Here is a 25,072-nt window from a genome sequence, read left to right as displayed (position 1 = left end):
AGACCGACCACTTGACTCTGACTGTCCGGACTGTATGAATCCTGTGTACCTACGACGTTTGTGCACCCGGGTGATGTAGTAACTGGATACCCTCGACAGCTGCCACCCGAGGTTAATCCGTTCCGTCCAAGTGCCATTCCCACACATGACTTACTCCTCTCTACGTGAGAATGAGTAATCATGGAATATCAGGATAAACGCCTGCTAAGCTTTGCCCACATTCATACTTTACAAATCGATAACCACTTTATGAGATATTCCTCCCTGGAATACTCGTTCATAATAAAATTATTTCATTCACATCACATTTCAAATTCTCTCATACTTTATCATCCATATATTAAACTGAAATAAGATCACACTTATTCATCATAGCACAAGTCATACTGGAATAACACTTCTTAGAAACTAACATGACCGAGCGCTATTTAGGAATCTATCCACTTCCATAAACAGACCCCTAAGAGCTCAAACCGGACACCACGAAGCCTAGGCCGAGTACTAAGACTCTAGGTCAAACACCTTTTAAAGACCCACAGTGTTTGACACCCAATACTAATACTGATAAGAAACTATGAAGTAACAAACGCTATTGAGTTTGGCTGAAGACTCTTATTCTAAAAATGGTAATCATAGATTACTGAAACAAGACCCAGCGCTTGGTTTAAGACCGAGCCTTGTAGAAACCGAACACTATTGAACGAGCGCTGGTCCAAGACCAAGTACTTATCAGGAACGAGCGCTACTGAGATCGAACGCTTGGTCCAAGATCGAGCACTAATAAACTTACGTAAAATGAATGAATATATATATATATATATATATATATATATATATATATATACACACACACACAATTGCGCCACCCTTATTTTCTTATGAAAAATAACGATATCATCTACGACTTTAAGTAGTATAGAATACATTAACTCAACTGTTTAGGAAACCTAAAGGAGAACTACACTTAAGCTGAACGCTCATTTATATATATCTAATATTATAAAACGATCTTATGAATGAAATTCTATTCAAAAGAAGAATTTAGTATAGACGGACTCTCAAAGGAAAACTGAATGGCTAATGCTGACTCTCGGTCACAGTTTACCTAATCCTACAGAGTATTACAGAATGACTCTTAGACAATATCCCTAAAGCATGAGAAATCAGTTAAGATCATGCACTTCCATGATGGATCGAACGATCACTAATGACGCTCGACCATACTACAACATTTACTCAGAATACTACAGTTTGAACATCAAAACCTATCTCAACTCAGTTCACACCATTTATCAGTCATCCATCCACACATCTAACAAGTCGTACATGCATATTTCATACTCATCAAATAGCCAAACAACGTATCATGCAAACATATCAACATTCAAAACAAGAATCTTAATCAAATTATATAAGCTTCCCTTACCTCTAAACGTAACCGAACGCTCAACGATGCAGAATAGAGCTCACCACTACCCAAGACTTTATGTTCGACAGTCACGTTTTAGGAATACTGAACCAAACAGAAAACCAGAAACACTCAGAATAATACTATTCACTCAGACGACCAAAAATAGAGGTTTGCATGTGAGAATAAACGAACGTGCTAAAGAGAACGAAACTCATCGGCTTAGAACCACAAACCGAGCGGTTTAAACAAAAGCTCTTGACATCGGTTCGAATGGTGCCTGAGAGGTGATCGGAAGAAGAAAAATGAGATTTTCTTAGAGAGAAGATAGAGATTTTAGAGAGAATGGGGAGAAAATGGTTTCAGCATGCAGAGAAGTGGCACGATATTTAAAATTTGGCATTAAATACTGCCGTCACCCAAAATCAAACAGCCACTCTCCTGCAACCACCTATTTTCCACTAACTGCTCACTTTCTCTTTGACACATGGCTCCCACTATTTGAGGTTTTTAAGTGGATTTTTTTAAGGGGTCTGACAATTTTAGCCATTATGAAAGGAATAGATTTTGATTTGATTTTTATATAAAAAGAAATTGGTCTGTTACCAATCTTGCTAAAATTGAAGATCGGTATCTTCAACTTTTAGTATTATTAGAAATTGGCTAACTGCTTATTTATTGAACAACAAGTTAATTAATTAATATTTTCAAGTAACACCTAATATTATTTATAATATAATATCAGTACTAAATATTGTAAAAGAATAAAATTAGTAAAAAGGTTGAAGTTAACTATTACATGTGCTTAACTTAATTTCTTAGCATGAGAATCATTGCAATAAAATAATAACATAAATCAGTGTAAATGCTCGAAATAAAAATTCAGATGACTACGAGTTATGATTAAATTAATTTATTGTAACTTTGATTGACAATAACAAAGACAAAAAAATTTATTGAAACATATAAATTCCATAAATGATAAACATGGATCAAGTTGAACAATTTTAGACGGTTAAGGCGCTGAAATTGCACAGGTAAAAAGCATGAAGTGTGCTTTTGTTTATTTATTTCTTTTTGTCTTTTGAGTGAAATTATAAAAATAATATTTTAACCCTCATAAATATTTTACATTCATTTAATATTATTTTTTAATTTTTTATTTTCTAAAAGTATAAAAAATTATTTTATAATTATTTTATGTTTTTAATATGTATAAAATGAATGTAAATGTTTATCATGATCGACAACATTGTAGCACCACAAAATTTTGAGCTTGACCCTACTATTTTTAGTGAGGAAGAATGGTTGATAGCACAGTTTTGGAGTAGGAATGTGAGCATTTTTCCGGTGATGGTAGACTTTTTTGCCTCAGAATATCTTGAACAAGCCATTTGGAAAATTACAACTTCAAACTCTGCATAAATTCACCACAATTTTCCAAAATCCAACCATCTCTTTCTTCTTTGCTTGATTCACCAGAGAAACACTCACTTTCAGTTTTCAGCTCATTCACAAAGTGGTGCTGAAAACTAAGAGTGAAGAAGAAGATGGAATCTTTCAAACAGAATGGTGGAAGTTCTGTGAACAATACCAAAGGCTTCACTCTGCAAGTCCTTACAGGGCGTTGGTTCATGGCTTTTTCCTCATTCATGATCATGTCTGTATCAGGAGCAAGCTACATGTTCAGTCTATATTCAAGGGAAATCAAATCAGTTTTAGGGTATGATCAATCCACCCTGAATCTGTTAAGCTTCTTCAAGGATTTGGGGTCCAACATAGGCATCATTTCAGGCCTAATCAATGAGGTCACACCCCCTTGGGTGGTGTTAACAATTGGTGGAGTTCTCAACTTTTTTGGCTATTTCATAATTTGGCTTGCAGTGACCAGAAAAATTGCCAGGCCCCAGGTGTGGAAAATGTGCTTATACATCTTCATTGGAGCAAATTCTCACTGTTCCACTAACACTGGAGTCATTGTGACCAGTGTGAAGAACTTCCCAGGCACAAGGGGCATTGTCATTGGCCTTCTTAGTGGCTACCTTGGTTTGAGTGCAGCAATCATCACTCAGATATACTATGCCTTCTATGGAAATGACTCGAAGTCTCTGATTTTGCTTATGGCATGGCTACCAACTGCTGTAACTTTTGTTTTCTTGCCAGTTATCAGACACCACAAGGGAGTCCAACAGCCAAATGATTCCAAGGCTTTCTACAATTTCCTCTACACCACTTTAGTTCTTGCAGGTTTCCTCATGGTAGTCATCATACTGCAAAAAAGTTTCAACTTTACTAAGAGTGAGTACTATGTCACTACTATACTGATGCTTCTGTTGCTCATCCTTCCACTTGTTGTTGTTATGTTTGAAGAACAAAAGATTTGTAAGAGGAAACAAGAGCACAGCAACAGTGAAAACCCTCCTAAGCCTTTGAATATACCAACAGAGATGCCAAATCCAGAGAGTTCTGCAGAGAAGCAAGTTTCCTGTTGGAAAAGCATGTTCAGCCCACCAAGTAGAGGTGAAGATTATACAATACTTCAAGCCATTTTTAGCCTTGACATGGTGATTCTTTTCTTAGCAACAATCTGTGGACTTGGTGGCACACTCACTGTGGTAAACAACTTGAGCCAAATTGGTGCATCCTTAGGATATTCATCACACAGTGTTACAACATTTGTGTCCCTTATGGCTATTTGGATCTATATGGGTAAAATAGTGCAGGGTGTGATATCAGAAATTATCATAGCCAAATTTAAAGTTCCTAGGCCTATTTTGTTCACTTCAATTCTTGTCATGCCTTGTATTGGTCACCTTCTGATTGCTTTCAATGTCCCTAATGGTCTGTATGCAGCCTCAATGATAATTGGATTCTGCTTTGGGGCAAATTGGCCACTACTATTTTCCATCATATCAGAACTTTTTGGTCTGAAATTTTACTCAACTCTGTATAATGTTGGGTCAGTGGCAAGTCCAATTGGATCATACTTGTTCAGTGTAAGGGTTGCAGGGTATTTGTATGACAAGGAAGCCAGAAGGCAAATGGCAGCATTAGGAATGAAGAGGAAACCTGGGGAGGAGTTGAATTGCTATGGAAGTGAGTGTTACAAAAAGGCTTTCATTATAATCACTGCAGTGAGCCTGTTTGGGGCACTTGTGTCTCTCATCTTGGTGTTAAGGACTAGAGAGTTTTATAAAGGTGACATATACAAGAAGTTCAAAGAAGAAGATGGAACTGCTGAAGCTGAAATTGGTCTGACTCAGAACAAGTTTGCACAACAACCTCCTGCAAATGAAGGCTAGATATCTTTGCCAAGGAATTCATAAATGCTTTATCATTAGCATAATCGATACCAAAAGGAAATTAGAACCATAAACCTTAAGAATATAGATCTTCTTGAGTTTTTATTTATACTTGTTCTTCTCTTATATCTTCAAAATACTTTTACTTTTAATATATTAAACAAATTTTAATATATTTTAGAATATCAAAATCAATGTATTTCAAAGATACAATAGAAAAACAACAACAAAAAATCTCAACTCTATAGCAGCTGAATAATTTCCATTTGTAGTTTGTAGTTTATACAGGAGGATCTTGTTGGGTAATGTATTGTATTCAATAAATCACTCAAATGTAGAATATGTATTACCCTTGTAACCATAATCAATGGTCAGTTAGTATATATATATATATATATATATATATATATATATATATATATATATATATATATATATATATATATATATATATTAGATCTTGATTTCAGTTTCAACTCTTCTTGTTTTTATTGGGTTTGTCCTTTTTTTTAATCAAGTTGCATTTTGTATTAAATGAATTCAAATTATTCATTTATGTTATACTCGTATAAATGATGTAAATATCGTTTTTGTAAATAAGTTAATGGTATTTTTGTTTTTATTTTTATTTTTAATTGTTTCTACTTGTTAGGGTTGTAATGTTAATGTCATATTACATATTTCACGTGTTAGTGTTACCATTACATATTTCACCTGTTAGTGTTAGTATTAGCATTAGATATATCACTACAAAAATAATATATTTTAGGAGGGGTTAGTTTCCAGAGGTTTTGAAAATTTCGAATAAGTTTTGACGGTTTTAAAAACCGCAGTTACCTCTTTTTTTTTTTATTTTCTTCAATTTTTTAGTTTCCTTCAATTTTAATGAAGGTGCCTTTCAGTTTTTCAATTTGGGGACTGATTATAATACTCTAAATAATACCCGCGCCATTCATTTCTTCTAGCTTTCCCTGATTCTCTAGTTTCTCCCGATCCCTAATTCTTCTACCTTCACTCATTTCTTCTACCTTCCCCGCGCCTTCTCTGCACCATCTTCGTGTTGGTCTCCCCTTGTTAGGACTGAGCAAAGTGTCGAGGCGTGGAGACATTTGTGGGTTGAGCGAGGCTTCGAGGCAGCGTGGAGGCGCCTTATTGTTCGTCGAGGTGCTCTCGGAACTGAACCGTAGATTTGCTCTCGGAATTTCTCGCATCTATGGTTCACGCGGCTTAGAAAGCGGCAAGGTCACTTCATTTTCTCTTCGTTCATTTTCACTCTACACGTTTGTCTTCTGTACCTTAGTCTATTGAACGCGTTCATTGATTCGACTGTGTCTAACTCTTGTATTTTGCTGCTGTGGTTAATTCTTGTATTTGATTATGCCAACTACTATTCCGACTGCCCCACATCCACCAGCAGTGTGACCTAGAGTTCGCGCTAGAAGAGGACAGGCCACTGATCCACACAGTATAGCTGAAAGAATCAGTGTGGAGCTAAAGTTGTAGTAGCCCTTGCCGAGAAAAGAAAAAATTGTGAAAGGTGAGCTTATACTTCCATGAGATTTGTTGGCCAATTCATGTATATATGCCTGGAACTGTTAATAATCTGTCAATGCAAATTTTACTCAATGTAATCGTCAAAAATTTCTTCCATGTCAAATGTTAGCTTCTCTGTCTTCTTCATGCTATTAGATTTTCTTTAAGTAGAAAATATTATATTGAAGAAATTTATTAAATTACATTCCACTTAAGATATGTAGTCCTGAGATATGAAGCGCACACACACTTTGCGGAACTGCCTTTACTGCTTGTTAGAAGCAGATCAGATGGGAGTGGAGTGGAGATGTTGATGATGCTGTGTCCAACAGGCCCAACAAGTTGAACACGACTCGCCATCTGAGAACAACTTAACATGCGTGGTCCAGACTCTTTTAGATAGCAATTTAGATATTAATCGTTGCATTTGATTGATTATTTTGAGTAAATAACTTCTTAGAAGCATGAAGATGCTTGCTAATATCCTTAGGAAATTCGTGAGTTTACACTTATTTTCAAGAATTATATTTTGATATATAATAATAATGCGATGCCATCAACATTGATCATGTTATAAACTTAAAGATGATATGCATTAATAAACATCTCTAGACACGCGGAAACACACAACCCATCTGTCTGCTCCTTCATGAGCTGGTGTTCTATTTTCCTTCTTTATGAGTGTTCGTCTATCAACACATTGGAAGTAGCCATTGTCAGCCTTTGAACCACCAGACCATCATAGTTGGTACACACTACATTCTAACTTAGAGCAAAGGTAGTTAGGATACTGAGTGGTTAGTTAGGTGGTTTTGGTATGAACAACCATTCAAGAGTTTATTACTATTTGGATTATAATTAAAGAGGCACTCAACCTTCTAACAGAATTAAAAAAGTCTAAGTGTGAGCAACAAAATAAAACTCTGGGAATTTATGAGAAAGCGGAGAGTAATATCTGAGAATATCTAATGAAGCCTTTCACTTTCTTATCTGGTGAAATAAGCGACGAGACATTACATCTAGTGTTTGTTGTACAGTAGGTGAAAACTGTTACCACAGCTAACTAACTCCAGAAAAGCTATTCCAACTAACAACCTTGAACAACAACTAAGGCTTTCAGAAATAACTCACTTCTGTAATAGAATGTTATGGCCCAAGCTACTGACCCTTTAAGCCCAATTGAGCTGACAGACCAACTGGAAGCAGCAGGGCCAACACGACAAACTGCATGCAAACGTAATAGTGTTAAGCCCAACTATTTCAAGGGCTATGAACAATTTTAGTTTTGCAGAGAGTAATAAGAACAAAACTACCTGCAAGCGTGAGAAGGATTTCATTGCAATTTTGTTTTGCTTAGTCGTGAAATTTGTCACACATGATTGTGCTATATGTAATAGTAGGATTAGGATAGAATAAAAAATGCAGAAATAGAATGTTCAGTTTGCTTCAATTTTGTTGCAAGGAGGCGGCTCCCCTCTAAAGAAGCAGTTTTTCTCTTCTGTTATTACTCTTTTGCTTGCAGTACCTTATACGTGTCTTAGTGTGAACATGGATGATTTTAGATTGAATTGACAAAATAAGACTCTAAAAAATTGATGCAGTTTTGTTTCTTTTGTGGAATCACATTTTTAGGTAGTAAGTTGCGACTATACATCTGCATGTGCTTTATAATATAATTTGAGAAAAGTGAGAAAAAAAATTAAACCAACTCTGGAACAAATGAATCGTCTATAAATGATATTATACCCCATTACCAATTTAGAAGTAAGAGAATGTACCCTGTAAGAGTAGTGATAGAATAAACCCAAAACTTTTTGTTTTCTTAGCACATCCAATTCACTGTAGAGATAGACTAGGATGCATAAGTAGGGGTTTCACAGCTTGGTTGATTATATATAATTCAATTTCACCAGAACTTTTAATACACACTGTAAGGACCTAGTATTTCATTTTTATTTTATTATTACTTTAGAAGGGGTGGGGGAAGCAATTAGAAGTCACGAGAGTTGTCTTTTTGGAAGTGGAGAGCAAGAAAACGTCCGTGTTTCTCTTGTGTTTGGCACCATGCAAGAGCATAGTGATATGCCACACCCGTGAACATTATTATAGTTCACATGCCATCCTTATTCTTCTTGGCTTTGTTACGTCCGTGAGAGCAGATTAACTGGGGAATATTGGAAGAAAGTAGATGCACTGTCTTGGCTGGAAATTGAAGAGCTCAGAGCCCTTAAAGAGCACGCGGTGCACACTTGGAGGAACTGTCCGGACGAAGAGCTCGTTCTTTCTTCAATGATGGATCCAGATGCACATGGATGGTTGCCCAGCTGATGAAGGAACACGAGAATGGGAGTTGCACCGTGAAGAAAAATAAGAGAAAATGTGATTCATTTCCTGCTGAAACCGCTGTCACGCCAGGATGGAATGCCGTTTCCAGTGAGCTGCACGGTGACCATGTTGAGTGAAGGAACAGCAGACCCATGAGAAAATATGATGCGAGAAACACACACGTGCATGGAGAAGATTGTTCACAGCCAAGAGAAGAGGTGCAGGAGCCACCTTTAGAGGAGAAAACGTTCCAGCAACAAGCTGGAAGTCTCACGGCCCTGGTCCAGCTGAGTTGGAAGAAGAAGCACACGGCCATGACAACAGCTTGGACCAGCACCAGCAGTAGAAGTTCTCGGTGCTGCAGTTACTGACTGGAAGGAAGAATACGCACGTTACCCTTGAGGAGAAGAAGCGCCCAGCAGCCACCATCTTCATCATCCAACAACCACTTTCACGCAACCAGCAGAGAAGCCTTGAGCCATCCAACACGGTGCACCAGCGGCAGGAGTTGCAGTCAGTCACGGCCTCTCGTCCATCAACACCAGCAATCCGGTATCACCCAGCATGCAGCCACCACATTCACGTTGATTCCAGAGAAGATAAGAGAAGGTGCACGGTGAAGAAATGAAGCTCACGTCTGGCTGGATGGATGAAGGAGGAACGAGAGTTTGCATGTGAGAAAGTGGTCCTGGAAATGAGAAAGTGCTTTGCCAATGAAGAAACCAAACACAAATGGATGGGTCTCTGCCTTTGTCACGTCGAGGAGCACAAAGATATGGAATAATGACTGAGAGTAGTGAAAAAGGAGGTACTGGTTTCTGAAATGGAGAAGAAGCCTTGCTACCTTGCTGCCATTTTTGTGAGAGAAGGAGAAGTTCAAAGCTTGGTGGAATTACTTGGAGCTGCCAGTTTTGGAAGAGTTAGACTCAAAGAATTCACAAAGGAAGTCTTCAAGAGGTAAGGAGTGCTAGATTTTTCGTTTTGATTAGTTAATCTTACTGTTTTTGTAGAAATCTAAAAGCTTTAGAGTTAAAAATGGAGGTTTTCTGGTTTTCTGGAAAACCTGCGATTCTGCAGATTCGTCCAATTTGGTTTCAAATTGGACGTTCGTCCAATTTGGTTTCAAATTGGACGTTCGTCCAAGACTTGACAAATTGAACGTTCGTCCACGTTGTTTTGAGCGCTCGTCTCTTTTTCTCTGTCGAGCGTTCGTTTCTGAACGTTCGTTCGTCTTATTAACGAGCGCTTGTCCAAACAGTGTTGTCGAGCGTTCGTCCTTAAGTTACATGTTGAGCGTTCGTTCTTAAATATTCTGAACGTTCGTCCTAACAGTATATGACCAAATATAGGTGGGTTTCTGAGCGTTCGTTCATATATAGTGGATTAACGAGCGTTGGTGATAAGGATTTGAGTAGAGAGCGTCTGTGTGCGCCTGTGAACGTTCGTTCATTCCAGGTAAGGGAAGCTTACTTAATTTAACTGTTTTTGATGTATGCCTGTGTGAACGTTCGTTATTTGATTGTATGAATATAATGCATGATATTGGATTCTGAGATGCATGAACGTTCGTTTGTAAGGAATGAAAATGATATATGACTATGTTACATGTGATTTTAATGAGATTTTGAACTGGAAAGTATATGGAATGAAATAAGAAAACAATCCCCTGTAATTACGTACGTTCATTGCTGAACGGTCTCTGACCGTTCGGTTTCTCTGATGAAAATAACAGAAGTGGGATTCGTTCATTTGGATCGATCCCTTGTTGAGGACGAGCGTCCTCGTGTCTAAAGTCTACCAGCGTTCGGTATCACACTGAGCGTTCGTCCAAATAGTGCTCAGTTTTGAAATAGCGTTCGTCCAAATAGTGCTCGGTTTTGAAAGAGCGTTCGTCCAAATAGTGCTCGGTTTTGAAAGAGCGTTCGTCCAAATAGTGCTCAGTTTTGAAATAGCGTTCGTCCAAATAGTGTTCAGTTTTGAAATAGCGTTCGTCTAAATAGTGCTCGGTTTTGAAAGAGCGTTCGTCCAAATAGTGCTCGGTTTTGAGCTGAACGTTCGTCCAAATAGTGCTCGGTATTGTTTTGAGCGCTCGTTCTCATTTTCCACAAAATAGCGTTCGTTATTTGATACGAACGAGCGTCTTTGGTCTCGCTCTTAGCGTTCGTTCTTTGATCCGAACGAGCGTCTTTTTGTCTCGCAAAACAGTGTTCGTTCTCGTTCCCCTTGTGATGAAACGTTCGGTATTTAAATGATGAATAGTTCATGATGAACAGTAAATGATGAATAGTAAAATGACAAAAATTATATGATGAAGATTGCAAGAGATGAATGGAAATATTGTGACTTTTGAAAGAACGTTCCCTTTTAATGGCTTCCTTATGAATGATGAAAATGATTATGGAATGATGACTAGTGAATTATGAATATATGATCAAAAGTGAATGATGAACAATATTTGCAATGATATGAAAGTTATGAATATTGAACGAGCGTTCCAGGCAGGAACGACTCATGGTTGAATGTGGAAAGTTGTAAAGTATGACTGTGGATAGTTAATGCTGGCTGTTCATCCTGATGTTCCGTGAGTGCTCATTCTCAAGTAGAGGACGCACGTCATGCGTGGGAACGGCAGGAGGTCCTTAGTCCATAAGTTAACGTGGGCGACGTAAGAACGGACTAACCTCGGGTGGCAGCTGATGAGGATGCCAGTTACCACACCACCCGGGTGCGTGAACGCCTGTAACTACGCAGATTTCATACAGTCCGGACAGTCAGTCGTGTTGAGTTTTATTTTGTACATGCGTTAAATTATGTGATGTATGATGAATGTGTACGTTGATATGTATGTGTGAAATGAACTGTTTGCTAGAAATTATATGTTGATGCACGAGTTAAATTACGTAAGCTTACCCTTTCGTTTTCCTTGTGTTGTCAATTGTCCTTGTACGTCCGTCTTGTCATTGCGATGATCATCCGTGTGGATGTGAGCAGAGGGAGACGAGCGTTTGGAAGAAATGCTGAATGAAGAGAACCTGATTAATGTTGAAGTGAAGACCGAACAGTGAGACCGCTCGGCCAGTAGTGTGATTGTTGGATTGAATGGTCGTTCGACCATCTCTCGTTTTCATTTAAGTTTATTTTGGACCGTTCGGTAAATGTTTTCTGTAAACCGTTCGGTCAGGTTTTTATTTTGTGCGTTCGACTTCGGATTGTGATTCGTGTTGTAAGGTGTACGGCTTGGCTTTTGTTTTTTTTTTAGCGAAAAACTGTACTGAATTATTATTAAATGTGACTTTCTGAATTTATAGTTATGACTGTATTTTTGGGATGTCACATTAGTGGTATCAGAGCAGTTTTGTTCTTTTAAGGACGTTGTAGGTTGTGAGTACACCATGCTTGTTTTGATGTGTGCTCAACGTTCGTTTATTAAGTAAATTTAACTCTTTGAACTTAACTAACGATCGTTTTCTCTGCCTGAGAGAACAAATGGTACCAAGATCATTTCCTCAACCTATCAATCTTGAGGCGCTTGAACAGCAGAACGCTGCTTTGGTACATCGGAACACGGTCACATTGCAAAGTTTGGAGGTCACATGGGCAAACTTTGAAGCTACCCAAAGACAGCTGATGGAGATCATAGGAATCACTAGGGACATTATCAGAACGCCCATTTCCTTTGGGGATCACTGGACCAAGTTGAGTTTGGAGTGTTTCCGCCAACATCATCCAGCTAAGTTCACTGAGAAGTGTCTCCCTGATGAGGTGGAAATGACTCAAGTATTAGACGAGTGTGTGGCGGAATTAGAACAGCACAAGGAAGTCTTGACGGATGTTAGTAATGGAGCTGTGTGTTTTGTAGTATTAATTCAACAGAAATTGTGATATACAAGTTCGGGTATCTCAAATTCAATTATGATGCTTTATTGGTTATATTCTCTGAAGCGGTTAGTGGTATAATGTGTGTAGATACTTGAAGGATATAGTTTTACGCACTCTTGTTTCATATTTGGAACATTATAAGAATGTGTTAGCTTAAGAGTATAAAGAGGAGAGTTATATTCACAGAAAGAAAATCTTATTTTCGGAAATAAGACAAATACCATATATTTCATTAATTTAGGCCTTTAAGGCCATGGAGACTACACATATTTTTCCAAACCTCATAAGTTATAATCAGATACCATAATATTCGTGTGCAAATGGTACCACACACGTTAAACGAACAAACATAAAAAGTAAAGCAGATAAATATTACAGTCCATAAAATACGCAAATAAAGTAAATAAACAAAAGCAAATAAAAGATGTTCGGGGTTCGATCAATGTTGATCGTTAATATTACAGACCATCAAAAATAAAATAAAATAAAATTTCAGTGAAAAAATTCTCGAGCCGGTTGTGGTGGTCTAAGGGAGAGCTCCGTCGAGGGAGCTCTGGTTCGGAATGCGAGAGGCATGGGTGGAGGAATCTGTCGTTCGTCTCTGTCGTCGTCAATGATGATCGGAACTGGGAACAAATTCAGCAACCTCGGCGTCCTCATGATTACCCAGTCAAATTCTTCCAACAAAGAAAATTGTTTCAAAAATGGAGAAGGAAGAGTAAAATTCAAACCAAAAATAGTGGTAATTAGGTTTCTTACCATACATGTACAGCGGCAGCTGAGAAAATAGGGTGCCAGTAGGGTCTAATTCTGCTTGCCAGCGCCTGACCCGGTTACCATGATTGTTGAACCAGCAGTGTACATTATATTCACTGACTTCTCCGAAGGCCCTGATTCGAGATGCAATCTCGACGACTTGGGCTCTGCTGGGATGTGTGACCCCGTGGTTGAAGATATTGGTCATCATTTTGACCTGATCATCAGTGGGTTTCCACCGCTGACTGGTGTACCTCTCCATCTCCATATCACTCATCTTCCTCTGAGAGTATTTCTAAAGCATAAAGAAATAATAAAATAAAATAAAAAGGGCAAAAACAGAACAAAAATATTCAGTGTTTTCTTTATTTGTTTTGTTCCCTTTTAGGTTCTTTTGTCCAGCCTATCATTGTTGTTTTAGTGTCCAGTATCAGATCTGTTTCACGGTCCTCGCAAAGGTTCCTAAACGGATCTATGTCAATTTGTCCATGTCCGGTGCATACAAATAAATTTCTCTTTTTAAGTTTTCTGTTTTTATGGGGTACGTGGCGTTGTTCTACCCGATTGTCTCTGCCATACCCTCAATCGAGGGGAGATTAACGTCTGGTTTCCAGCCGATATACCCCTTATCTTAGTTAATGCAGTGTGTTCTTAGTTTTAGTTAATAAAAGGAAAATAGAAGAAGAAGAAAGCAAATGCAGGAGCAGAAGTAAAATAACAAAACGGAAAATAAAGAAGAAAGCAGAATAAAATTGCGGGAAATAAAAGCTCAGAAAAGAAAAAGAAAAGTACATGAAAGGAAGCAGAAAGAAGAAAGGGAAGAAAAGAAACGAGAAGTAAAGAAAGAGGAGAAGCTGAGTAAAGGAAAGGAAGAGATAAGAGAAAAGAAATACTTACTCGAGGCGGAGCAAAGCCTTGGAACTTGCAGATTTGAAACTTGCCGGAAGACTCTCCGATCTACCACACTCAGTCGTTCTGATCTCGTGAAACCCCCACACTCAGAACCCTCGATGCTCAGATCTCACTCTCTCACTAGCTCAGATCTCACACACACACACTCTCTCTCTCTCTCTCTCTATCACGCGTTCTGTAATCTCAGCGTTTTGACGTGTCGCCCAACGCGGCTAACGCCTTACTTATAGCCAAAGAACTTCACTGTGCTCACAGTTCCGGTCATGCATAACCGGAACCTTCAATAGTATCGGTTAAAAAAAAATATATAATAAAAATAATAATAATTATTATAATATTGTATTATGCGATTTTTTTTTTTTTTTTGGTGTGAGATATGTAATATGTATGTTGACCCAGAACTCTCTCCTTGTACGAAGGGTGAGAGTTGTCCTCTTTGAGCGGTGGGAACTGCCTGGATAAGTTTAGTATACGAGTTGTAGGAAGCAACTCTACCTAAGAATTTGAGGACAAGATGAGAGAGATGTATCTCAACTTGTTTTGGTAAACTTAATTTTCGAGGACGAAAATTTTTGTTGTTGGGGAGAATGTAAGGACCTAGTATTTCATTTTTATTTTATTATTACTTTAGAAGGGGTGGGGGAAGCAATTAGAAGTCACGAGAGTTGTCTTTTTGGAAGTGGAGAGCAAGAAAACGTCCGTGTTTCTCTTGTGTTTGGCACCATGCAAGAGCATAGTGATATGCCACACCCGTGAATATTATTATAGTTCACATGCCATCCTTATTCTTCTTGGCTTTGTTACGTCCGTGAGAGCAGATTAACTGGGGAATATTGGAAGAAAGTAGATGCACTGTCTTGGCTGGAAATTGAAGAGCTCAGAGCCTTTAAAGAGCACGCGGTGCACACTTGGAGGAACTGTCCGGACGAAGAGCTCGTTCTTTCTTCAATGATGGATCCAGATGCACATGGATGGTTGCCCAGCTGATGAAGGAACACGAGAATGGGAGTTGCACCGTGAAGAAAAATAAGAGAAAATGTGATTCATTTCCTGCTGAAACCGCTGTCACGCCAGGCTGGAATGCCGTTTCCAGTGAGCTGCACGGTGACCATGTTGAGTGAAGGAACAACAGACCCATGAGAAAATATGATGCGAGAAACACACACGTGCATGGAGAAGATTGTTCACAGCCAAGAGAAGAGGTGCAGGAGCCACCTTTAGAGGAGAAAACGTTCCAGCAACAAGCTGGAAGTCTCACGGCCCTGGTCCAGCTGAGTTGGAAGAAGAAGCACACGGCCATGACAGCAGCTTGGACCAGCACCAGCAGTAGAAGTTCTCGGTGCTGCAGTTACTGACTGGAAGGAAGAATACGCACGTTACCCTTGAGGAGAAGAAGCGCCCAGCAGCCACCATCTTCATCATCCAACAACCACTTTCACGCAACCAGCAGAGAAGCCTTGAGCCATCCAACACGGTGCACCAGCGGCAGGAGTTGCAGTCAGTCACGGCCTCTCGTCCATCAACACCAGCAATCCGGTATCACCCAGCATGCAGCCACCACATTCACGTTGATTCCAGAGAAGATAAGAGAAGGTGCATGGGGAAGAAATGAAGCTCACGTCTGGCTGGATGGATGAAGGAGGAACGAGAGTTTGCATGTGAGAAAGTGGTCCTGGAAATGAGAAAGTGCTTTGCCAATGAAGAAACCAAACACAAATGGATGGGTCTCTGCCTTTGTCACGTCGAGGAGCACAAAGATATGGAATAATGACTGAGAGTAGTGAAAAAGGAGGTACTGGTTTCTGAAATGGAGAAGAAGCCTTGCTACCTTGCTGCCATTTTTGTGAGAGAAGGAGAAGTTCAAAGCTTGGTGGAATTACTTGGAGCTGCCAGTTTTGGAAGAGTTAGACTCAAAGAATTCACAAAGGAAGTCTTCAAGAGGTAAGGAGTGCTAGATTTTTCGTTTTGATTAGTTAATCTTACTGTTTTTGTAGAAATCTAAAAGCTTTAGAGTTAAAAATGGAGGTTTTCTGGTTTTCTGGAAAACCTGCGATTCTGCAGATTCGTCCAATTTGGTTTCAAATTGGACGTTCGTCCAATTTGGTTTCAAATTGGACGTTCGTCCAAGACTTGACAAATTGAACGTTCGTCCACGTTGTTTTGAGCGCTCGTCTCTTTTTCTCTGTCGAGCGTTCGTTTCTGAACGTTCGTTCGTCTTATTAACGAGCGCTCGTCCAAACAGTGTTGTCGAGCGTTCGTCCTTAAGTTACATGTTGAGCGTTCGTTCTTAAATATTCTGAACGTTCGTCCTAACAGTATATGACCAAATATAGGTGGGTTTCTGAGCGTTCGTTCATATATAGTGGATTAACGAGCGTTGGTGATAAGGATTTGAGTAGAGAGCGTCTGTGTGCGCCTGTGAACGTTCGTTCATTCCAGGTAAGGGAAGCTTACTTAATTTAACTGTTTTTGATGTATGCCTGTGTGAACGTTCGTTATTTGATTGTATGAATATAATGCATGATATTGGATTCTGAGATGCATGAACGTTCGTTTGTAAGGAATGAAAATGATATATGACTATGTTACATGTGATTTTAATGAGATTTTGAACTGGAAAGTATATGGAATGAAATAAGAAAACAATCCCCTGTAATTACGTACGTTCATTGCTGAACGGTCTCTGACCGTTCGGTTTCTCTGATGAAAATAACAGAAGTGGGATTTGTTCATTTGGATCGATCCCTTGTTGAGGACGAGCGTCCTCGTGTCTAAAGTCTACCAGCGTTCGGTATCACACTGAGCGTTCGTCCAAATAGTGCTCAGTTTTGAAATAGCGTTCGTCCAAATAGTGCTCAGTTTTGAAATAGCGTTCGTCCAAATAGTGCTCGGTTTTGAAAGAGCGTTCGTCCAAATAGTGCTCGGTTTTGAAAGAGCGTTCGTCCAAATAGTGCTCAGTTTTGAAATAGCGTTCGTCCAAATAGTGCTCAGTTTTGAAATAGCGTTCGTCTAAATAGTGCTCGGTTTTGAAAGAGCGTTCGTCCAAATAGTGCTCGGTTTTGAGCTGAACGTTCATCCAAATAGTGCTCGGTATTGTTTTGAGCGCTCGTTCTCATTTTCCACAAAATAGCGTTCGTTATTTGATACGAACGAGCGTCTTTGGTCTCGCTCTTAGCGTTCGTTCTTTGATCCGAACGAGCGTCTTTTTGTCTCGCAAAACAGTGTTCGTTCTCGTTCCCCTTGTGATGAAACGTTCGGTATTTAAATGATGAATAGTTCATGATGAACAGTAAATGATGAATAGTAAAATGACAAAAATTATATGATGAAGATTGCAAGAGATGAATGGAAATATTGTGACTTTTGAAAGAACGTTCCCTTTTAATGGCTTCCTTATGAATGATGAAAATGATTATGGAATGATGACTAGTGAATTATGAATATATGATCAAAAGTGAATGATGAACAATATTTGCAATGATATGAAAGTTATGAATATTGAACGAGCGTTCCAGGCAGGAACGACTCATGGTTGAATGTGGAAAGTTGTAAAGTATGACTGTGGATAGTTAATGCTGGCTGTTCATCCTGATGTTCCGTGAGTGCTCATTCTCAAGTAGAGGACGCACGTCATGCGTGGGAACGGCAGGAGGTCCTTAGTCCATAAGTTAACGTGGGCGACGTAAGAACGGACTAACCTCGGGTGGCAGCTGATGAGGATGCCAGTTACCACACCACCCGGGTGCGTGAACGCCTGTAACTACGCAGATTTCATACAGTCCGGACAGTCAGTCGTGTTGAGTTTTATTTTGTACATGCGTTAAATTATGTGATGTATGATGAATGTGTACGTTGATATGTATGTGTGAAATGAACTGTTTGCTAGAAATTATATGTTGATGCACGAGTTAAATTACGTAAGCTTACCCTTTCGTTTTCCTTGTGTTGTCAATTGTCCTTGTACGTCCGTCTTGTCATTGCGATGATCATCCGTGTGGATGTGAGCAGAGGGAGACGAGCGTTTGGAAGAAATGCTGAATGAAGAGAACCTGATTAATGTTGAAGTGAAGACCGAACAGTGAGACCGCTCGGCCAGTAGTGTGATTGTTGGATTGAATGGTCGTTCGACCATCTCTCGTTTTCATTTAAGTTTATTTTGGACCGTTCGGTAAATGTTTTCTGTAAACCGTTCGGTCAGGTTTTTATTTTGTGCGTTCGACTTCGGATTGTGATTCGTGTTGTAAGGTGTACGGCTTGGCTTTTGTTTTTTTTTTAGCGAAAAACTGTACTGAATTATTATTAAATGTGACTTTCTGAATTTATAGTTATGACTGTATTTTTGGGATGTCACACACACTTACATCATCATTAATCAATTATATTAACCTATTTTCTTTTTTCTATTTTTGAATTAATTTACTCTATGAATTATTGTTTTGAAATTTTTTTATTTTTTATCTTAAAAGTATATCATCTTCTTGTTGGTTGATGCAGAGGTTAATTTGCAAAACATTTAGATATGTTAGAACTTGGAAGGTAGAGATTCCTAGTTTCCGTACTTTTAAATTAAAAGATTGGTATATTAGGAAAATAGACATCTAAACGGCCTTTGTTCAAATGTTTAGATTTTTAAAACTAGAAAGGAGTTGAATTGCATTTAAAGTTGTATATATAGTAATGAAGTTAAATAATTGCATACTTTTTTATTTCTATTTTATTACATTCATCATTACAATATGTGCAGTTAAGCTACATAGAAGTGATTGACAAGTGTTTTTGGTTAGTTGAAAATTGTAATTGCAACATACTTTAATGCTTCATTTTTCACGTTATATTGTCTTTTTTTATTTAGTGTATAATCTTTTGGGTGGTTACTTTAGGTTAGATTGGATAATAATTTTTATACTTAAATATATTTTAAGTTTATGCATTTACTTGAATATTATATTTTAGTTCCTTGTAAAAAGTGTTTTTTTTATTAATAAAAATGTATGTTTTAGAATATGATCATACATCATGGCCAATTTTTAGGACCTGTGACTTGACTTGGGAGGACGATGGTTCCTACCAACACAGTCTGGTGAATTAATAATAAATCACTTTCTTTTTTTCTAAAATGAAAGTAATGATGAATATTAAATTGTAATAATTAATATTATAAAACAGTAAATAAGGAGAGAGGGTGGAAAAGAATTAAGAAAATGGACATTTAGAATTAGTCAATTTGCTTATGGATGCATATTTGATGTCACCCTCTTAGGTGTTCTTGATCTTAATCAAAGCTTCACTCATTTTTTTAATTCTCTTTGCTTTGTTCAATCAACATTAGAACTTTTCATATTTTGTGAATTTTTTTGTTGGCACAACTTATGTTGGAAGATCAATTTCATTCTTTTTAGTAAGTGTATTCTTGTATATATTCTAATTTATTTTGATGATCTAAAAATTTATAATCAATATTATAACAACATTTTTGTATTCACTTCTTGTGTATCAGGGAGTCCTATTAGCTGTGTTACAAGATTTGGAGACTATTCTGCTAAAAAATCTCAAGTGGTAATACAAAAAATTTTGACTTTGTCCTCATTTTTTAAAAATGTTCTTGTCAATTACTTGTATTTCTTTATGTTGTGTATTATTTTCTTAATATTACTCCTAAAATATTCTTTCCTTAAAATCTGAAGTTCCTTCTTCAAATGTTGTTAAGAAATTGGAATGATAAGCTGGTAGTTTGTCAAGAGTTTATAATATGATTTGTGTAGATAAAAAGTGAAACAAAATCAATCCTAGTAAAGTAGCTAATTGTGAAATTAGCTCCTGAAATAAATCCTTTTTCCCAAAACCGTCGGTACTTGCTTGGCGACGGACATTTTCCCACCGGTTTTTCCAACCGCAGGAAATATGATTTGCAGGGGTTAAAACCGCCGGTAATATTTAAAAAAAACTCCGGTAAAAATACAAATTTTTGTAGTGTAGCATGTAACACTATATTGTATTAAATTTAGTTTATATTTTTTTACTCAATTAAATTATTATTATTATTTTTTAAAATATTGGACAATATTGAATTTAATTTACTTGTAATATAAATAAATAAACTACAAAACTTATTCTATTTTATTAAAAATTGTTGCAAAATGTATTATTTATTTTATAAAACTGATTTCTTTCCTACCAGAAAATAATTCATCTTGTATTGTGTGGTTCCTGTGTTGTTTAAAATAAAAAATAAGTTTATTTTCTTTGTGTTGTTGTTTGGAAATGTATAAAGTTGTTTCTGTTGTTTATGTGAGTGGAAGTAATAAATGTATGGTGGAAGAGAATTTAGAAGGCGAAAAGGGTGCAAGAGGAAAATTTGCAAGTGTAATATATCTTGATTTTAAAGAAGAAGAACTTGGAGAAGAGATGTTGCAATTCAAATAAACATTTGGAGAAAGTCAAGAAATAAATATTTGGAAGAACAAATTTCTCTGAGCCTCTTGATAATATAAGAAGATTAAAATTCAAACAACATATAAAACATAATTATAAAATAGTTTAAATAATTAAAAATATTTGTAATTTTTTAAATTACAAACAATTTAGTTTTTTTAAAGGCTTAATACTATTATTGGTGGTCCCAATTTTAGTTGGTTATATTCAAAATGGTTCCCATTTTTTTATTTAATGTAGTCTTAAAGAGCGTAATTTGTGATCAATTTAATTTTTTTTTGAAACGTCGTTTAAATCGTTAACATTCATTGCTCCAACTGTGCAAACTCCAAATGAGATGTCATTTAACAACTACCACGTCACCAAAAGTAGAGTCTAATATTTGGGGTGGTAAAGGGGTTGCCACAAAGACTCTACTTTTGGTGACGTGATAGTAGTTAAATGTCATCTCATTTGGAGTTTGCACCTAGAACAACAATAGTTAATAATTTAAACAACATTTGCAAAAATGACTAAAACACAAATTACGATCTTTAAGATTATATTAAACAAAAAAAATTAGAACCAATAACTAGCCAAAATTGAAACCAATAATAATATTAAGCCTTTTTTTTAAATTTCAAATTAATTTTGGACTTAATGTCCTCTGTGTCTCCTTATTATAAAAAAGATGTATTTAAAAAAAATACAAAGACTTACTCAAGAAAACATGAGTACAGAAGAGTGTGTCCATTGAAAGTTCCTTAATGAAAATCAATGTAGAAGAAACACCTCTAGCTATTAAAATTAGATTTTGAATAAATTAAATAGGAAGATTTAAGACGCGGTGGAAATGCTCCATTTTTTATATTTATTTGATTATTTTTTATTTTTTTATTTTTTGAAAAATATAAGAAAATATTTTTTTATATATATGAAATGTAAATGTTTTCACCTTATTTTTATCCTTGTTTTTAAGATGTAAAATAGAAGAGTTGAGGAAGAAGTAGAAGAAGGAAGAATAATGGGAGATGAATACCAACTTCCACAAAGAACACTATGGAGCAACGCAGAGAGAAGATGCTTAAACCTTCTCCAATGCAAGACAAAGAGCGTTACCACCCTTCTTCAAATCCACGCCTTTATGCTCCGACATTCTTTCCACAACAACCTCAACCTCCTCACCGCTTTCATCACCACCTGCGCCTCCCTTGCCGTCGTCTCCCCTACGCGCCATCACGCGCTCGTACAACACGCGCGCTCCTTCTTCGACCTCGTCCGCATCCGCGACACCTTCCTCTGCAACTCCATGATCGCTACTCACTTCGCGGCTCGCCAGTTCTCCGAGCCTTTCACCCTCTTCCGAGACCTTCGCCGCAAAACGCCGCCTTTTACGCCTGATGGGTACACCTTCACCTCGCTCGTGAAGGGTTGCTCGGCTCGTGTGGCCAGGCGGGAGGGTTCGCAGCTTCACGGGGTGGTTTTAAGAAACGGGCTTTGCTTTGATTTGTACGTGTCAACTGCTTTGGTGGATATGTATGTGAAGTTTCGGATGTTGGATGATGCCAAGAAGGTGTTTAATGAAATGTCTGTGAAGAGCATGGTTTCGTGGACCGCGGTTATTGTGGGGTATGCGAGGTGTGGGAATATGGGTGATGCTAGGAGGCTTTTCGATGAGATGGAGGATCAGGACGTTGTTGCTTTCAACGCAATGATTGATGGGTATGTAAAGACGGGATGTGTGGATTTGGCGAGGGAGTTGTTTGATGAGATGGAGGAGAGGAACGTGGTTTCTTGGACTAGTATGATTTCTGGGTATTGTGGTAATGGTGATGTTGAAAATGCTAGGTTGATGTTTGACGTTATGCCGGATAAAAATTTGTTTACTTGGAATGCCATGATTGGAGGCTATTGCCAGAATAGAAGGTCTCATGAAGCGTTGGAGTTGTTTCGTGAAATGCAGACGGTGTTGGTGGAGCCAGATGAGGTAACTGTTTTGTGTGTTCTTCCCGCTGCGGCTGATTTGGGTGCGTTGGATTTGGGGGGCTGGATTCACAGGTTTGCCCAAAGGAAAAAGTTTGATAGGTCTGTTCGTGTTGGCACTGCTTTGATTGATATGTACGCAAAATGTGGTGAAATTATGAAAGCGAAATTGGTTTTTGAGGAGATGAATGAGAGGGAAACGGCTTCGTGGAATGCTTTGATAAATGGTTTTGCAGTCAATGGCTGTGCCAAGGAAGCATTGGAGGTGTTTGCAAGGATGATGGAAGAAGGGTTTGGACCAAATGAGGTAACTATGATTAGTGTACTATCTGCTTGCAACCATTGTGGTTTGGTGGAGGAAGGAAGAAGATGGTTCAACGAAATGGAGAGATTTGGAATTGTGCCTGAGATTGAGCATTATGGTTGTGTGGTTGACCTTCTAGGAAGAGCTGGATGCTTGGATGAGGCTGAAAAATTAATTCAAGCCATGCCTTATGATGCTAACGGGATAATACTGAGTTCTTTTCTCTTTGCTTGTGTTTACTTCAATGATGTATCGAGGGCAGAGAAAGTTCTTAAAGAGGTGGTGAAAATGGATAAGGATGTTGCGGGAAACTATGTGATGTTGAGAAACATGTATGCTACGGAGCAAAGGTGGAGAGATGTGGAGGGTGTTAAACAAATGATGAAGAAAAGAGGAACAAGTAAAGAGGTTGCTTGCAGTGTTATTGAGGTGGATGGAAGCTTTAGAGAATTTGTGGCTGGTGATTACTTGCATTCACATCTGGAGGCTATTCAGTTAACCTTGGGGCAGTTAAGCAAGCACATGAAAGTTGAATTAGTCTGTTGACAATGGAAACACAGAAAGCTGAAAAGAAAGGTCAAAAGGAAGTAAATGAAAATTGAAAGAGTCACAACATGTGTATTTCTGTATCCCTTTCATAATTTGTTGTCCATTTGATAATCAGGCTGCTGACTCAAGTAAATGGTGCGCAGGTTGGACACACACCCGAAATTTTATTATCAGGAAGCAACTCCAAAAGTAACAAACAATAGCATGTGTTAATTCCAGTCAACAGTTCAGATAGAATCCTGAGGTAAAACTACAAATTTATATTGAGAAGAATACAAACAGTACCTAGTACTTTCTCCATAAAATTGCAGTTACTATCAAGCACCAGATACATACATTACACTAGATGATTCCAGCATTACACTAGATGATTCCAGCTCAGATTCATGAAGAGTCTCCTTTGATTCATTAAGCTCAGGTGGTTGAATTTCCTGCAACGGTTGACAGTGATAAGTGCGGCCTGTTTTTCTCAAAATTTTGGGTTTCATTAAAATTGCAAGGATGATCATCGGCAGGCTTGCTTGAAGGATTGCAACTCTATTCCAGCAAATTGATCGGCCCAGTGTTAAAAAACTACTAATCTTAAATAGAAACATATAAAACAGTGGATGAATAAAACAAACTTGACACCTTCGTATATCATCAGAAGCTAATAGAGATTCAGATTTTATTGGTGAACCAATCAAAAAATCATCTTCATCCATCGGACACATGTCATCATCGTTGGCGTCTGCTCTCAGATAGGAATCTGCTTTATGATCACAGTTGAGAACTATATGCTATCTATCTGACAAACATCCTTCAAGCCAGTGCAAGTTGATCCCTGGACAGAATCCATGCTGCAGAACCAATATAGTCTTAGTTGATCCTCCATACCCATAAGAAGTTTCACCAACAACAGAAGATATACTTACAAGGTTATAGAATTCATTCCATATGTTGCCATCTTATTGGAAGAGTCCTGAGATAGGAAAAATAAATAGTTGATAAAAGGCAAGTTATGGTCTGCATCATATATACTCACAGATCGGACACTACCCCTGATTGAACTGCGTAAGATTGAATGAGAACCATGATATTCGGAGGTGATGAACGGATGCTGCAGATGATAAGTAACGCAGAGTCACTACATTAGCTTTAAAGGAAATGCTCAGTAAAACAAATTCAAAAGAATGTTCCACAGTTGGGCTAGTTGTTGGTCTAACTGTTTTTTTTTGTTATAGCTTTTAGTTAAATTAAGTTATTGGTGGATTAATGTATTTTATAACCAAATTCATGTGTAACAATTCATTCAGTTTAATTTTACTGAAATCAATTAACAATTCACTTTGAATTATATGTGTAACATTTTTCGTGTTCAAACATGTTTAAAGGAATTTGTGCTTATATCGTTAGTTATATTTATATATTTCCTTAAAATAATTATTCATAATGAATATTAAAATGATTTTAAAGGGGGAATTAACCGATAAGATTATATATATTTCTATAAATATAAATAACAAAAGCGAAAATATGGTTATTTTTATTTCATTACATATTTTTCTCCTGATGATGATACGGACAACAATAAAAATAAAGATAAAGAGTAAATGTTACAAATTGAAGAAGGAATTATGTTGTTGCAAATTTATTCCATAAAAGTATTATCCTAACTATTATAACATCTTAAAAATGGTTAAATTTAAAAATTTCAATATTAAAAAACAA

The 25,072-nt window shown here is 37.4% G+C and overlaps 2 protein-coding genes across 16 annotated transcripts; both read left to right on the top strand.

Moving 5' to 3' along the window:
- Window positions 1-2,670: 2,670 nt before the first annotated feature.
- Window positions 2,671-4,819, top strand: LOC108325098 (protein NUCLEAR FUSION DEFECTIVE 4). Its single transcript, XM_017558103.2, has one exon. It carries the CDS (start codon window positions 2,959-2,961, stop codon window positions 4,708-4,710), a length of 1,752 nt encoding a protein of 583 aa, XP_017413592.1. The 5' UTR covers window positions 2,671-2,958; the 3' UTR covers window positions 4,711-4,819.
- Window positions 4,820-5,241: 422 nt separating this feature from the next.
- Window positions 5,242-24,301, top strand: LOC108324154 (pentatricopeptide repeat-containing protein At2g44880-like). Of its 15 annotated transcripts, none has more exons than XR_008248108.1 (5): window positions 5,243-5,952; window positions 6,128-6,247; window positions 11,560-16,056; window positions 16,449-16,554; window positions 18,124-18,457. XR_008248108.1 is itself a non-coding variant. In XM_052875541.1 (5 exons), exon 4 carries the CDS (start codon window positions 21,551-21,553, stop codon window positions 23,357-23,359), a length of 1,809 nt encoding a protein of 602 aa, XP_052731501.1. In that variant the 5' UTR covers window positions 5,321-5,952; window positions 6,128-6,247; window positions 19,613-19,671; window positions 21,506-21,550; the 3' UTR covers window positions 23,360-23,389; window positions 23,506-24,301. The 15 variants fall into 15 exon arrangements, 4 of the variants coding, with proteins under 4 accessions (XP_052731499.1, XP_052731501.1, XP_052731500.1 ...); XR_008248100.1 differs by lacking the exons at window positions 11,560-16,056; window positions 16,449-16,554; window positions 18,124-18,457 and adding exons at window positions 19,613-19,671; window positions 21,506-23,429; window positions 23,506-24,301 and having other exon boundaries at window positions 5,321-5,952; XM_052875541.1 differs by lacking the exons at window positions 11,560-16,056; window positions 16,449-16,554; window positions 18,124-18,457 and adding exons at window positions 19,613-19,671; window positions 21,506-23,389; window positions 23,506-24,301 and having other exon boundaries at window positions 5,321-5,952.
- Window positions 24,302-25,072: the final 771 nt, after the last annotated feature.

The sequence above is a fragment of the Vigna angularis genome, chromosome 3 (genome assembly GCF_016808095.1).
Source record: "Vigna angularis cultivar LongXiaoDou No.4 chromosome 3, ASM1680809v1, whole genome shotgun sequence".
In the NCBI taxonomy this organism is placed as follows: Eukaryota; Viridiplantae; Streptophyta; class Magnoliopsida; order Fabales; family Fabaceae; genus Vigna; species Vigna angularis.
Note: the sequence above shows the minus strand (reverse complement) of the source record. Positions and strands in the feature narration are given on the sequence as shown.